This window comes from Saccopteryx leptura, chromosome 9 (assembly GCF_036850995.1).
Source record: "Saccopteryx leptura isolate mSacLep1 chromosome 9, mSacLep1_pri_phased_curated, whole genome shotgun sequence".
Taxonomy (NCBI): domain Eukaryota; kingdom Metazoa; phylum Chordata; class Mammalia; order Chiroptera; family Emballonuridae; genus Saccopteryx; species Saccopteryx leptura.
Genome location: NC_089511.1, coordinates 45,963,875 through 45,979,151, shown reverse-complemented (window position 1 = coordinate 45,979,151; position 15,277 = coordinate 45,963,875). Strand labels below are relative to the sequence as shown.

General features: G+C 46.5%; 1 protein-coding gene across 1 annotated transcript; it reads right to left on the bottom strand.

The window, feature by feature from the left end:
• Window positions 1-4,053: 4,053 nt before the first annotated feature.
• On the bottom strand, window positions 4,054-10,840 carry PSMC4 (proteasome 26S subunit, ATPase 4). Its single transcript, XM_066349318.1, has 11 exons — window positions 10,708-10,840; window positions 9,744-9,842; window positions 9,434-9,620; window positions 7,948-8,094; window positions 7,756-7,865; window positions 7,561-7,654; window positions 5,186-5,353; window positions 5,025-5,101; window positions 4,717-4,885; window positions 4,465-4,520; window positions 4,054-4,286 (listed from the first exon to the last, which is right to left on the bottom strand). The coding sequence occupies exons 1-11, from the start codon at window positions 10,741-10,743 to the stop codon at window positions 4,173-4,175; spliced, it is 1,257 nt and encodes a 418-aa protein (XP_066205415.1). The 5' UTR covers window positions 10,744-10,840; the 3' UTR covers window positions 4,054-4,172.
• Between the last annotated feature and the right edge of the window lie 4,437 nt (window positions 10,841-15,277).

The following is a 15,277-nucleotide window of genomic DNA, read 5'->3' as shown; positions in this document are numbered from 1 at the left end:
CACAATAGCCATTCTCCCAGCTAATATAAGTGGCTGCTACTTCTTAACCATCACGGCTTTCACCTCACTGTGGTCTGTCTTCATTATAGACAAGTTACTACAATGCTCAGTCATAATAAAATTCTTCTTGCTTCCTGACAGCATTCAATCCAGACAGAGCAGAGTCCTACTTCCTGAATCCCTCTCTAAAATCACCTTACACAAACCCAAATCCTTCAAGTCTTTTCTAATACCCTTTCCCCGAGACCCACACAGTCCCCCACAGCATGCATTCTCAAGAACCTCATTGTAGTGAGTACAAAACTAAACTTGTTCAACTTCAGGGGTGTTAGGGGGGTGTGTCTGGCTGGAGGGCATTGATTGGACAAAATAAAGGTGTAGCTAATTGTAACATTATGGTAGCTTTTGCTCTCACCAGCATTGGCCCATGCTTACTTTCAAAAATGTGGAAAGTAATTTTGAAATGCAGAGTACTACTCAGGTCTTGGACCCCTAGCGGCATTGGGTCAACCAAGGTCACTTTTGACTGGTAGTTTGGAGTCTTTTCACCTAAATGAAATGGGAAAAGGCCCTGTGAAGCGTCATGTGAGAAAATAAAGAAAAATTATGGTCTTCACCTCTGGGATCTCCACATCTTCTCAAAGATTTTCCAGGAACTTTAAGTTGGATGAATGATCAGGACAAAAGTAAAAATGATCTGAGTCCTGGCTGGGTTGCTTAGTGGATAGTGTCATCCTGGTGCACTGAGGTTGTGGGCTCAATCCTTGGTCAGGGCACATACAAGAAGCAACTAATGAGTATACAACTGAGTGGAACAAGTTGATGCTTCTCGCTCTCTCACTTCCTCTCTCAAATCAATGGGAAAAATTTTAAATTAAAAAATAATAAAAATGACTTGAGAACACTAGAGAAGATTCCGTCCTAATCATCTTTCTGGTTCTTTATTTTTCAGAGACCCCAGTTAAATGCCAACTCTCTCCAGCAGAAAAAGTAGACCCTGTTATTAAAATATAACTTTGGGATTTACTTAATTGGCCTCCTTTATGCACTGAAGTCACTGACAACAGGGACTAAGTCTGATTCATCTCTGAAGCATTGGTCTCTTCCTCCAGAATGCCAGGAAATGGGGGGTGTTGAGCTAACACTTCACAACAGCATTAAAATGAGCCAAAGCACCAGGTTACAGTCCTACCCAGGGAACAATGTGGTACTTGTACATGGACTCAAGCAGAGAATACCTTGCAAGAGAGCCCTTCACAATTTTTAGGAACAACTAGGGCAGGGGTCCCCAAACTACGGCCCGTGGGCCACATGCGGCCCCCTGAAGCCATTTATCCGGCCCCCCGCCGCCGCACTTCTGGAAGGGGCACCTCTTTCATTGGTGGTCTGTGAGAGGAGCACATTGACCATCTCATTAGCCAAAAGCAGGCCTATAGTTCCCATTGAAATACTGGTCAGTTTGATTTAAATTTACTTGTTCTTTATTTTAAATATTGTATTTGTTCCCCTCCCCCTTTTTTTTTTTTTTTTTTTTTTTTTTGGTATTTTTCTGAAGTTGGAAATGGGGAGGCAGTCAGACAGACTCCCGCATGCGCCCCACCGGGATCTACCCAGCATGCTCACCAGGGGGCAATGCTCTGCCCATCTGGGACATACATCACTCTGTTGCAACCAGAGCCATTCTAGCGCCTGAGGCAGAGGCCATGGAGCCATCCTCAGCGCCCTGGCCAGCTTTGCTCCAATGGAGCCTTGGCTGCGGGAAAGGAAGAGAGAGATAGAGAGAAAGGAGAGGGGGAGGGGTGGAGAAGCAGATGAACGCTTCTCCTGTGTGCCCTGGCTGGGAATCGAACCCGGGACTCCTGCATGCCAGGTCGACGCTCTACCACTGAGCCAACTGGCCAGGGCCCATAGTTTTTTTTATAGTCCGGCCCTCCAATGGTCTGAGGAACAGTGAACTGGCCCCCTGTGTAAAAAGTTTGGGGACCCCTGGACTAGGGCTTTCCCTTTTACTTCTCTAGTGCTTTTGCTTTGTGCTTTCTTTTATTTTTTTTCTGTGATTTTGTTGTCATTTTTAAGTACCTAATTTAAAAGGTGAAACACTGTAGAACGTGTATAACAAAACAAACAAAAAGCATTCCCATGGCACCGTCACCCCATATTTTCCTGTCTGCTTCTAAGAGGCAACAACTTCCCATCCCCTTTTGAAATTTACTTCGTTTCTAAATTATATGCCTTTGTTAACTCATCAGTTTTAAGCATTACCAGCTACTGAATGTGAAAGAGGATTTTAAGTGTCGGACCAGCCCACTTTCCTCTTTCCTCTTGTTCTGCTGTTTTCTCATAAGGAATCCTTCAATTGCCTGCCTGGGGCTCTCACTCAATCCTGTCTTCAGCATGGAACCCCTTTTCTCATCCAGGCTCCAGGCCCATCAGCCCAGAGACTGCCGGCCCAGCCTTTCTGGAATAAACCTGTGGTCTTCAGCCAGGCTAGAGAAGGGTCATAGGGCTGCAATAACATAGCTTGTTTATTTAGTGCATGCCAGGTTCTAATCGCACTGGACGTATGAATTCTGACTTTATCTAACCTTTCAGGTAGTCCTGTTTCTAGCCCTCCCCTTCAGAACCTGGTACTTCTGATTTCTGAAATGGAAATGTTTCTGTGCTTCCCTTAGTTCAGGTTCATATTTCCTTAGTTCTGCTACATCCATGAGCAGGTAGCTGCCTCTTTCCAAAACTGCCATCTCCTCTTCCTGTGTCCTTGTGAGTTTACCTTACTCTCCTTTTAGTGAGGTTCCTGGAAAGAGGAAAAGTTTTCTCTGCTCAACCTACCATGCCTATCAGTGGAGGAATCACCCGTCCCTTCAATTTGTGATTCCCCAAATATTTTTCCTTACTCATTCTTCCCATCTCACGCCTAAGGATATAGTGACATTCCTATATTTGTTCAAGAAATGGGATATTCGGCCTGACCTGTGGTGGCAGTAAATAAAGCATCGACCTGGAAATGCTGAGGTCGCCGGTTCGAAACCCTGGGCTTGTCTGATCAAGGCACATATGGGAGTTGATGCTTCCAGCTCCTCCCCCACTTCTCTCTGTCTCTCTTCTCTCTGTCTCTCCCTCTCCTCTCTAAAATGAATTAAAAAAAAATTTTTTTTAAATGGGATATTCATCTACTGTACGTAGGTACTGAGATGTGAATTGTGACCAAGCTATAATCCCTGACTACTATACATGAGGTTTCGATCTGGAGGTGACTGGTAAGCACATGGAACTCTAGCCAGAGTACCTGCAAGGTGCCAGGGATGTACTGAGGAATGGCTCCTTCCCATTGGGGCACCAGGGAAGGCTGCCCAGAGGGAGAGCTAAAGGGAGACCTCAAAAGTGGAAACTGGTCCAGCCAGATGCATGTGTCCTGACAAAATCAAATGGAGAGAAGAGCCAGTCACAAAACCCAGGCATCCAACCCAGCCCTCCTCCATCTCCCCCATCCTTGCTTTGGGAGATTCTGTGAGGTTGTCTCTTTCATTGATACTCCCTGACTGTGAGGAAGGCAGGACCCATCAGATGCAAATGGCTTTTTTACCTGAAGCAAATGGTGGGAGATGTACAGGGGCTTTATGTATTTCCCCATGTATAAGACGCACCCTTTCCCCAAAAATTTGGGGTCTAAAAACTGGGTGTGTCTTATACAGTGGTGGTAGATTTTACTTGCATTTCCCGCTTCTTCGCACTTGTCTTTACGCTCATTGTTTCACACTTGTTACCAGTATATCACAGTAGGTTGTTTTTCAAATTTTGGGCCCCAAAATTAAGGTGTGTCTTATACAAGGGGAAATATGGTATTTTGTGGCCAAGGGCCATGGTCTGAGGTTCATTTTCCATCCCTTTCCCCAAGTTTCTGGTCATTTTGTTCTTATTCTTTGCTTCTCAAGCTGAAGGCCAGGCCGTGTACCTCACCCACTAATCTGTCAGACTAGCAAGGGCACAGAGGATCCTATTCAAGCCAAGTACGTATACCAAAGGAGTTAAATTTCTAGGAAGAAATTCGGTGGATCCAATCTCATGTATTTATTGAGTAAATCAATCCTGGGTAGAGATAAAAGAGAGCTAGGTTTAGGGACAGAGGTTGGGACAGTGAGGGAAGTCCCTGGGCCGTGTGTGTAGGGGAGGAGTCACTTGTAAAACTCATGCTCTTGCTCATCCTTCTTGATGACTGTCTTATATGCTTTCTCGAAGTCCTTCGCCAGAACAATGTAACGGTTCTCTCGGACAGCCAACATTCCACTCTGTTAAGAGAAAAAGAGTTAAAATCTACTCCCTGCACTCACTACCTCCGGTGATGGTGGAGGAAGAGGAAGACAGCCCAATACCCTAGGGAGGCAACGATGGATGGCAGAGTGGTCTCAAAGAGTAAGGGTCTTAACCTACCCCCAGCCTGGATCCAGAAAAAAAAAAATCACTCACCTCCTGACAGATGGAATTGATATCTGCTCCTGAAATCTTATCTGGCCGGGCCACATCTGCAGCAGGTAAGTTAAGGAAACATTTCCTGGCATGACGGAGTGAATGCCTGGAGCCGGAAGCCATCCATCGGGCTGTCTTTGTCACCCCCCTCTCCTTGGACTTTGGTCCCCCACCTGCACAATCTGGGTGGTGGTGATGGCAGAGGTGGAGGTGAAGAACCGTGACCCTCCCCTCACTTCTAGAGCAGGATACAATCTTCCAAGTCAACCTCCTCAGAGAGATTCATCTTGCTGGTGATAGTGGAGAAAATCAATCTCTTCTGGCGGCGGTCAGGGAGTGGAAATTCAATTTTACGGTCAAGGCGTCCTGGCCGCAGCAGGGCAGGATCCAGGGTGTCTGCTCTGTTTGTTGCCATGATCACCTGGCATCGGGGACAGGCCAGCTCAGACCTGTTCCCCACTATACCCTCCTTCTTGTTGTAATGCCCGCCCCTCACATGCCAGCCCCCGCCTTCCCCATTCCCATACCGTACCTCCCCCTGCCCATCCCAAACACTGAACCTTGACATTGACGTTCTGGTCGAATCCATCCATTTGATTTAACAGCTCCAGCAGGATTCTCTGAACCTCCCGGTCAGCTGGAGTATGTAACACAGTCAGTCCGGGGCATTATGTCCAACAGGCCTGCCCAAGACCCTAGACCCTGTTTGGGCACCACTCACCCCCTGTCTGTGCATCAAATCTCTTGGTGGCAATGGCATCGATCTCATCTATGAAGATGATGGCAGGTGCATTCTCCTTGGCCAGGCGGAACACATCGCGGACCATGCGGGGGCCCTCACCCAGGTACTTCTGTACAAACTCCGAGCCCACAACCCGGATAAATGCAGCTGATGGCAGGATGACAAGGGTTAGATGGGATCAGCCTCCTATAGGGCCCATTCTGCTTTAACTGAAACAGGGAATTCCCCAAGGACATCCCTTCCTTTGTATGCCCAGTCCAAGTAGCCAGGTCATTTGCTAACACTCTGGGCTGGGGCTCAGATCGATCCAGTGTCAAGGACCAGCCATCTGCTTGCATGCCACAGCAACCCAGTAGCACAAATCATGAACCCTGTCCACCTGGCAGGCTTGGGTTTGGTATAAGAACCCTGTCCACTGATATGTTGGCGGGTTTTTTGGCCCAATGTTTAACAACCAGGACATTAAAAAAAAATGTGTCTGTGCTTCATCATGCCTATATAGAGATGTATTCGTGGAGTCCACAATACAGAAAAAAAAAATCTAGATTTCTGGAACACTTGAAAAATCAGTAAGAAAACATAGGTTGCCAATATACAAAGGCATCGTGAGCTATACCTCATCGTGAGCTCCCTGACCTCCCCCTTGCTATAACGACCCACTTCTGAATATCATGCAAGAGTCAGAGCCACAGGCACGTCTTCTGATAGGATTGACAAATGACAATGTGGTTGAAGACGGGTTGTTCTAGTCCCTCCTTTTTAACTTGTTTCTTAAAGTTTAACATGTAAAGTTGTAGCCCCTATTATTCTCTATCCCCTTATTCTGCTTAGTTGTTCTCTTCATGAATTTAGTACCATGTTACATACAATCTATTCACTTATCTGTTCAAGACCTTCCCCAAGTAAGATCCCACCTCCATGAGTCCATAAGGAACAGAGACTTTGTTCTGTTCACTGTTATGTCTCCAGCACCTAGAACACAGCTTGGCACATATTAGGTGCTCAGTAAATATTAACCAAATGACTAAGCTCTAAGTGTTTAGTCTTTTTCCCCCAGCCAGCTTCTCCAAGGCAGGGGACAAGTCATGTTCATTGTTGTATCACAGTACATGGCCTGGGAAAGCAGACGTCCAATGAACTGCTAAGTAAATGGATAATCGCGACAATCACTAACATTCACTGTATACTTGTATGTGCCAGGTATGCTTCTAGAACCTTTATATAGATTTAATCCTCTGTACAACCCAGAAAAATAGGAAACACGAGTCACAAGCTAACTTACTGAGTAGTTACATAAACTAACATAAAGTGCAAAGGAGCCAGATTTTTTTGTGTGTGTGCACAAGAGAGAAAAAGAGATGGAAGACAGAGCAGAAGGAAGAGAGATGAGAAGCATCAACCTGTAGCTGCTTCACTGTAGTTGTTTGTTGGTTGCTTCTCCTATGTGCCTTGACTGGGGGGCTCCAGCTGAGTCAGTGACCCCTCGCTCAGGCCAGTGACTTTGGGCTCAAGCCAACAACCATGGGGTCATGTCTATGTTCCCACAGTCAACCTGGCGACCAGCGACCTTGTGCACAAACCAGCGATCTCAGAGTTTCAAACCTGGGACTTGAGGATCCTCACGTGTATGAAAATTTTAAGATATGCTGAGCCCTATTTTTATGCTTTCTAAATAGTAACACATTGATTTCCAGACATTTTGCCTGGAACCTATAAGAATACATTTATAAAAAACCATAATATATATGTTTGTGTGCACACAGAGAAGCAAGTTTCTCAAAACAGTTTAACATCTCACTATGTGGAATCTTCTGTTGTTTTATTTTCTAAAATGCTGCAACCCATGAATTGGAATTCCTAATTACTAATGGGTCACAACCCAATAGTAAAACACAGAATTATTTTGTTAATTCTCACACTTACTATGCTGTGAAGTGAGTCTTATATTAGATGAGGAAATGGAGGCATGAGGTAAAGTCACCTGTCCAAGACTACACAGCCAATGAGTAAAAGACATAAAGACTTTGACCCCAGAGCCGGAGTTCTTCTTGTTTTGTTTTGTTTTTTAAATGAAAGAGAGAGACAGAGGCAGAGAGAGATGAGAAGCATCAACTAGTTGTTACAGCACTTTGGTTGTTCATTGATTGCTTTCTCATATGTGCCTTGACCGGGAGCTCTAGCTGAGCCAGTGACCCCTTGCTCAAGCCAGCAACCTTGAGCTTCAAGCCAGTGACCTTTGCAGAGCCTGTATTCTTAATCACTGTGCCATGCTACTTCCTGGGGAGGATGAGAGAGCAGGGAGCAAGGTTGTAAAAGCCCAGGTCAGAGCTTGAGGGAGAGACGGAGTGGCTTACCAGTGGTGTGATGAGCCACAGCTTTTGCCAACATTGTCTTCCCGCAGCCAGGTGGGCCGTACATGAGGACACCTCGGGGAGGATCGATGCCGATCTGAAGGGCAGAAGTGCAGAAGAAGGGTGAGCCAGGAAGTCCTGTCACTAACTTGAGGCTCAGGAGGGCCCCTCCTTTCCCTGCCCCCTCTAGCTCCTTACCTGCTTGTAAAGCTCAAAGTGTGTAAGCGGGAGCTCCACAGCCTCCCGCACCTCCTGTTTCTGGATGTCCATGCCCCCGATGTCTGCATACATCACATCTGGCTTCTGGTCTGGTGGGAAATCAGAACTAGGACTCCTAGCCTGGCCCGCAGGGTCCTCATGGGTCTCCCTGGCCCCAGCCTCCCCCTTCACCTGAAGTGAGCATCATGATACTGCTGTCTGCCTCAGGAGGCAGCACATCCACCAGGGCGTTGCTGTGCTTGTGGAGGGCCACCGAGGCATTGGGCTTGAGCAGCTCCCGATCGATGGTGCTCAGGATGCGCACGTAGTAGTTGGAGCCTTTGAGAAAGGGATGGAAAGGGAGAGGGGGAAATGAGAAGTGCCAGAACTGTCCCGTTCCTCACAGTTGTGCCCTCCAGGCCACCAGTATCTCTCATATTCCCAGACGGCACCCCCCTCGCCTCCAGCCTTCCTCCTCCAGTCTGTCCCCCACATTCTAGCAGGCTCCTAGAATGCCTCTCCTTGGATTTCCCCTGGCTACCTCTCAGCCACTGTGTCCTTACATGTTCTTATCTTTTCCGATATTGCACTCCTCCTCCTAGATCTGTCTCTGCCCAGCCTGCAGTCCCTGGTCACCAGCAAGAGCCCCAAGCCTCATCCTAGACTTTTCTTCCCCCCACAGCTCATCAGTCACTATGACCTTCCACCCAGCCTCCTGAATGTCTCCCCAACCAATCTCTCTTCTCCTTCCCCTGAGTCCTGCCCTGATTTGGGTCCTCCCATCTAGGTCTCTGCGCCGGTCTCTCTCCTGCACACTCAGACTTGTCTCACCTCTTTCATTCACTTTCTACATTTACGGTAGTCATGTACACATCTCTTCTCAGTCTCAATCTCTCTCCTGACCTTCACACTTGGCTATCCAGTAGTCTCCCAGACACCTCCCTGTGATGTCCTAGACTGCCCTCACTGTCTCCTTCTAAATCTACTCCACTGACCATGTTACCACCTCAAGGAAGCCCCACTGTCCCCTTGTGTCCTACAGCTCAAAGACACAGGCCTCCTTCTGGATCTCCCTCCCTTCACTACCTTACTACCAGCCCACCAGTCCAATTCCAGGCCCAGACACACACTTCTCGCTACCACCTTTACAAGAACATGGCTTGGTCCAGAGGAGCAGAGATCAGAAACATGAAAGACAGGTAAGATACAGAAACAATGACCATCATGAAGGCAGAGCCTGGACCCATGTTAATAATAGCAGCTACCATATACTGAGTCCTTACCAGAGCCCAATCTCTTAACATTTCACCCATGGTTTCAAAGTGCAGGTCCCAACCCAGAAGTAGTCATGAAATCAATTTAGGGAGTTCATGACCAGAACATGTTTGAAAAGACTAGAATAGAATGAAAAGCAATTAAGAGTATGTTACACATTGTAAGGCTAAGTACCATTTAGTCAAACTTTTACTATATAAATTATATATACACACACAGAAGAAGAGAATGTAAAATATTTCCACTTTTACATCGGACTCAAAATACTCTGAAAAACACCATGATACTGTCTTGTTTAGTTTGCTGTTCTAAGACCCTAGCACAGTTCCTGGCACATGCCAGGAAACATTTAAAGTTGTTCAATGAACAGATGAGGGAATGAGGTGTTCCCCATCCCTCACACCTGTGGTGGAGCCCACGATGGCTGTATTCTGATCCACGGCTTCCAGAAACTGCCCAATAACCAGTGGGATGCTCTGGATTCGCTTCACCTCCTCCTGGGCGTGGAGGAACTCCTTTTTCAGGTTCTTTTGTTCATCCTTGATGTATTCTTCTTGCACCTCCAGGAACTCCAGCTCTTGCTGTAGCTTCTGTGAGCAGAGAGGAGAGAGGTAGTGATGGCTCTAGGCTTTGCTGGGCCTCGGAGTAGTGGAAGGTAGAGAGAGTATGGGTCACAGGGCCCTGTGCAGGGTCTGGGTTGGGGCTGAATGTACCTTGTAGCGGCTATACAGATCCTCCAGGTCCTCGGGCTCAGGCCCCAGGAAGGACAGGCCAGTCTGAGGCCGTGACACTGACAATGCTGGGATTTCATCCTAGACCAAGGTAAGAAATGGTGGTTGGAAGAAGAGGCTCCCCTCATGGAAAGAATCTGACTTCATGAAGTTACTCATCCCATAACAGGCTTCTGACATCATTCAGCCCCTCAAAACAGGCCCTGGAAACCTTGTGGTTCCTTAATAGGAGGACCCTGATGTCAACTAGCCTTCCAAACAGATCTTTTGCTATCACATGCCACTTGTAACATGTCCCCAGTGCCACTCAACTGGGGCCTAAATGTCTCATCAACCTCTTAACAGCCCCCAATATTCTCCAGCCCCCCTCAGCAAGTTCCTAAAGTCACATGGCTCTCATACCGGCTGTTATAGTCACTATGCATTCAAACAGTCCTGAAATTACCCAGTTACCCCCAAAAGATCCCTCATGTAACAGAATCCCAACTCACATTAGGCCCCTGTGTCATCCAGCTCTACGGGGGCCCTAAACATCACCCAGCCAGACCACAGTTATTACCTCCAACACTAGCCAGGCCTCAACATCTATCAGGAACCCAGCCCAGCCTCAGAAATCATTTAGCTCCACGGCCGAGTCCCACGCATCACTCACCTCCCAACTCATCCCCAACCCCGCCAGGACCCGGATGTCACTAAGCACTCCCTGCTAGACCTCTAAATCATTCAGTCCCAAAGAACCTCTAACGTCACTCATTCTTCAGCTCCGTTTTCCGAGGCTTACTGCCCTACAAACATCACTTAGCCACTCAGCCCGCGCCTCGGAAAGACACAAAGCTCTCCACTGAGGGCTCCGAAATCACCCTGACCCGGACCGGATCCCTGCAGTCACTCAGTCCCCCACTCAGATCAGTCTCGCCCCGTCCCCGCGAGCCAGGCCCCAGCAGACCTGAGCTTTCTCCACCAGGATGCCTATCTCCTCCATAGTGACCAAGCCGCCTGTGTGCGGCCCAGCCTGATCTAGTCACCGCTTCCGCTGCCGCCACCGGAAGGCGAGGGCCTGGGTAGGTTGTGGGAAACGTAGTTTAAGACGTCGCTGAGAGCGGGCAGCACGGACCCGGTAGGACACAGGGCTTCGCGCTGGGCTCCGCCCCCAAGTTATGCTCCGGCGCTCTCCCTACCTCGCTGGCGAGCGGGTGGGCCCTGGCGGTGCGCGTGCGCACTAGCGCGCGGTGGAGCTAGCTCGCGCGGTATTCTTGTTCGGCATTCTTGGTCGCGGTGTTCTCACCAGTTGGTGTCACTGTCCTGTTGCTCTTTCCATTGAAGAGGCTATCACAAGCCGGTCAAGAAGTTTGGTGACCAAGTGCCCTTCGCTGTCACTTAGTGGCGGGGCTGGAGACGCCTACGGCGTCTTTCAGGGGGGCTCCACGTGAGCTAGGCGGGGCGATGGTTCCCAGAGGGGCGGGAAGTGCCGGGGTATCCCTTGGAATGACGCCTGTGCTCAGTCCCGGGGTGAAGAGCCCCAGCCCCAAACCCTGGTGCATTAGCAGAGCATCAGGTAAAACTCAGGCGTCTGAGGGCTGGAGAAAATGAGGCAGCGGTGCTAGGAGTTGGGTCACACAGGTGTTAAAAAAGAAAGGGAAATAACGGGCCAAAATGGAGTGACTTTTCCTAACGCAGTCACCAAGCTAAAACTTAGTAACTAACGTAATTGCGGTTTTAGCCTCTCTCAGGAGTGGAATTTTATACCAATCAGTCTGGAGTTTCCTGATCAACACACTACTGAGGTAATCTGCCTGATAAGATCCCTGCCTTCCTCTAAAAAAAAGGTCTAATCTTTGCCTGAAATAATCCATTCTTTTAACTTCTTAGTCCCACTTTTGTTGTCCAACCTATTAAAATTTTCCATTTTGTACAACTCACCTGACCACCCTTCTAGTTACTAGTTGGGATGCCTTTCAATTCACAAATCATTAATAAAGCCAGTTACAACAACAAATTTATTTGGTTGAATTTTGTTCTTGAACACAGGGAACCTTCTGCCCTATGCCAAACCCTGTGCTTAATTAAGTCTTACATGTATCAAGTAATTGAATCTTGGCATTATGTTGCCTCTTTTTTGGAGAAGGAAACAGAACCATGAAACCACTTGCCAGTCACAAGGGCAAGATTGTGGGCCCTAGATCTGTCTGTCCCCAGACCCTGTGCTCCTGGCCCCAGGGATACACTGCCACTGTCACACCAGCTACATTTTTTGTTAAGTACAGGCATACGTGGAGATATTGTAGGTTTGGTTTCAGACCACTACAATAAAGCAAGTGTCGAAATAAAGCAAATCATATGAATTTTTGGTTTCCCCGGTCATATAAAAGTTATATATACTGTAGTCTATTAAGTGTATAATAACATTATGTCTAAATTCTGTACATAAATTAATTAAAAGATATGTTATTACTAAAAATGCTAACCATTATCTGAGCCTTTAGCAAGTCCTAATCTTGCCTCCGTGTTGATGGCTGCTGCTGATCAGGGTGGTGGTAGTCGCTGAAGGTTGGGGTGACTGTAACAGTTTCTTAAAACAACGAAGTTTGGCATATCAATTGACTCTTCAAAAACAATTTCTCTGTAGCATGCTATACTGGGTGATAGCTTTTGCCCACAGTAGAACTTTCAAAATCGAACTCAATTTTCTCAAATCCTGATACTGCTTTATCAACTGAGTTTATGTTATATTCTAAATCCTTTGTTGTCCAAAAATTTTCACAGTATCTTCACCAGCAGCAGACATGAGACTTTTCATTTGAACATTTAGAAGCCAATGTAGGGATATTAATTGGCCTAATTTCAATATGGTTGTGTCTCAGGAAATAGAGAAGCCCAAGGACAGGGAGAAAGATGGGGGAACAAGCTGATCAATGATGCAGTCAGAACACACACATTTATCACTTAAGTTCACCATCTCTATGGGCGCAGTTTGTGGCACCTCAAAAAAATTACAATAAATGTCAAAGATCACTGATTACAGTTAACCATAATAAATACAATAATAATGAAAAAGTTTGAAATATTGAATTACCAAAATGTGACAGAGATAGGAAGTGAGCAAATGCTGATGGAAAAAAGGTGCCAATTGACTTGCTCCATGAAAGGTTGCCACAATCCTTTAAAAAGCAATATCTGGGCCCTGGCCGGTTGGCTCGGTGGTAGAGCGTCGGCCTGGCGTGCAGAAGTCCTGGGTTCGATTCCCAGCCAGGGCACACAGGAGAAGCGCCCATCTGCTTCTCCATCCCTCCCCCTCCCAGTCCTCTCTGTCTCTCTCTTCCCCTCCTGCAGCCGAGGCTCCACTGGAGCAAAGATGGCCCGGGCGCTGGGGATGGCTCCTCGGCCTCTGCCCCAGGTGCTAGAGTGGCTCTGGTCGCAACAGAGTGACGCCCCGGAGGGGCAGAGCATCACCCCCTGGTGGGCATGCCAGGTGGATCCCTGTCGGGCGCATGCGGGAATCTGTCTGTCTCTCCCCGTTTCCGGCTTCAGAAAAATACAAGAAAAAAAAAAAAAAAGCAATATCTGCCTGACCAGGCGGTGGCACAGTGGATAGAGCGTCGGACTGGGATGCAGAGAATCCAGGTTCGAGACCCCGAGGTTGCCAGCTTGAGCGCGGGCCCATTTGGTTTGAGCAAAAAGCTCACCAGCTTGGACTCAAGGTCGCTGGCTCAAGCAAGGGGTTACTTGGTCTGCTGAAGGCCCGCGGTCAAGGCACATATGAGAAAGCAATCACCAAACAACTAAAATCTCGCAATGAAAAACTGATGATTGATGTTTCTCATCTCTCTTCGTTCCTGTCTGTCCCAGTCTATCCCTCTATCTGACTCTCTTTCTGTTTTTGAAAAAAAAAAAAAAAAAGCAATATCTGTGAAACACAGTGAAACAAAGCACACTAAAATGAGGTGTACCTGTAAACATTTTATTGAAGTACAAATTCAGAGACATGTACAATTTATTAGTTTTTGTTCAATGAATTTACACAAAGTAAATGTACCTGTACAACCAATACTCAGATCAAGACACAAAACATTAACAGCCCCCAGAATCTCTGCATTTGCTTTCTTTCTGCCACCCATCCCCTCTGAAAGTTGTTACTTACTTGATTTCTAACAGCATGGATTACTTGAGTCTGTTTTTAACTCTCTACGGACCCATATAGAGTGCAATGTGTATTTGGCATCTTTTACTTAACATCGTGTTTCCAAGATTCATAGTGTGTATAAGAATAGTTCTTTCATTTTTATTTCTGCCTGGTTGCCATACAGAATATGCCTAAAACTGAATAATTTCCCACTTGTGGCTATGCTGGTGCTATAAATGTTCTAGTACATTTCTTTATGTACTAGAACCCATCACTTCCAATGGAATCCCTCATTTTCCTCCTTGCCTCCCGTTCCCATCCTCCCAGTTTCCAGGCTTCAGACTCAAATGTATGTGAGAGGTTTGCCCTTATACCTCCAAGCCTCGTCCACTCATTACCAAGTTCTCTCTTTCCCCTTTGGCAATGACCAATCAATTTATCCTTTTGGAATTTTTATGGAAAATAATAAAAATAACCATTTCCTAAACACTGGCTATGTACCTGGTTCTTTGCTAAGTACTTTACCTCACCATCTCATTTAACACAACCCGAAGAAGTGGATAGTAAAAGTAATCAATATTTATACAGAGTTCTTACCTTATGACAGGGAATCCTAACTTAATCCCAGATTAAAGTGGGATTTGAAGTGGAAACTCTTGTTTTACTTCCTACTTTTTCAGGTCCTACATGAGAATGAGGCTCAGAGAGGTGAAGTCACTTGCTCAAGATCACACAGCAAGTAAATGGTAGAGTTGATATTCAAATCCAGAGCCTGAGCTCTTAGTTTCATGTGCTAGTTATTATTTGGATTTGACAATGATCTTTGACAGTAGGTAGTCAAATCACTTAGGGGTTTTTATCAAGCTAGATCCATCTTTACCTGCACTCTAGCATTTTGACCTTTCCTCTCATTCTTTAGTTAAGAACTAGCTATCTAGTTCTTAACAGTTGGGCATTTAACTAGATGGTCATTTAACTAGAGCCAGGACCAGCCCAGCTGACTAAAATTTCCCTCTCCTGGCCCAGGGCTTTCTTCAGCTCAGTTATACTGCCTTCCAAAAGAAGCCCCATACAGCTCTTGTCCTGTGCAGCTCTTGTCATGAGTGAAGGCGTTCCCAGGTCTGGGTCTTAAGAACCAGGACTGAGGCTGAGTCATACAGAAGTCATCATATAAGTAAATAAAGACAGCTGGGCTGACAAAGAACCATATTCCACATCTTCAGGGAGTGGCTCAACTCAAGCCATAATAGCCATACTATAATGTGGGCTCCTTATTGCCAGATGAAATGTTCTAGAGAAGTTAAGATTCCAGATTTTCAAGTGAAATCTTCTCATTAATGTTGACAATAAATTCAAATACTTAAAACTACCAATCAATTTAAACAAAATCCATCTG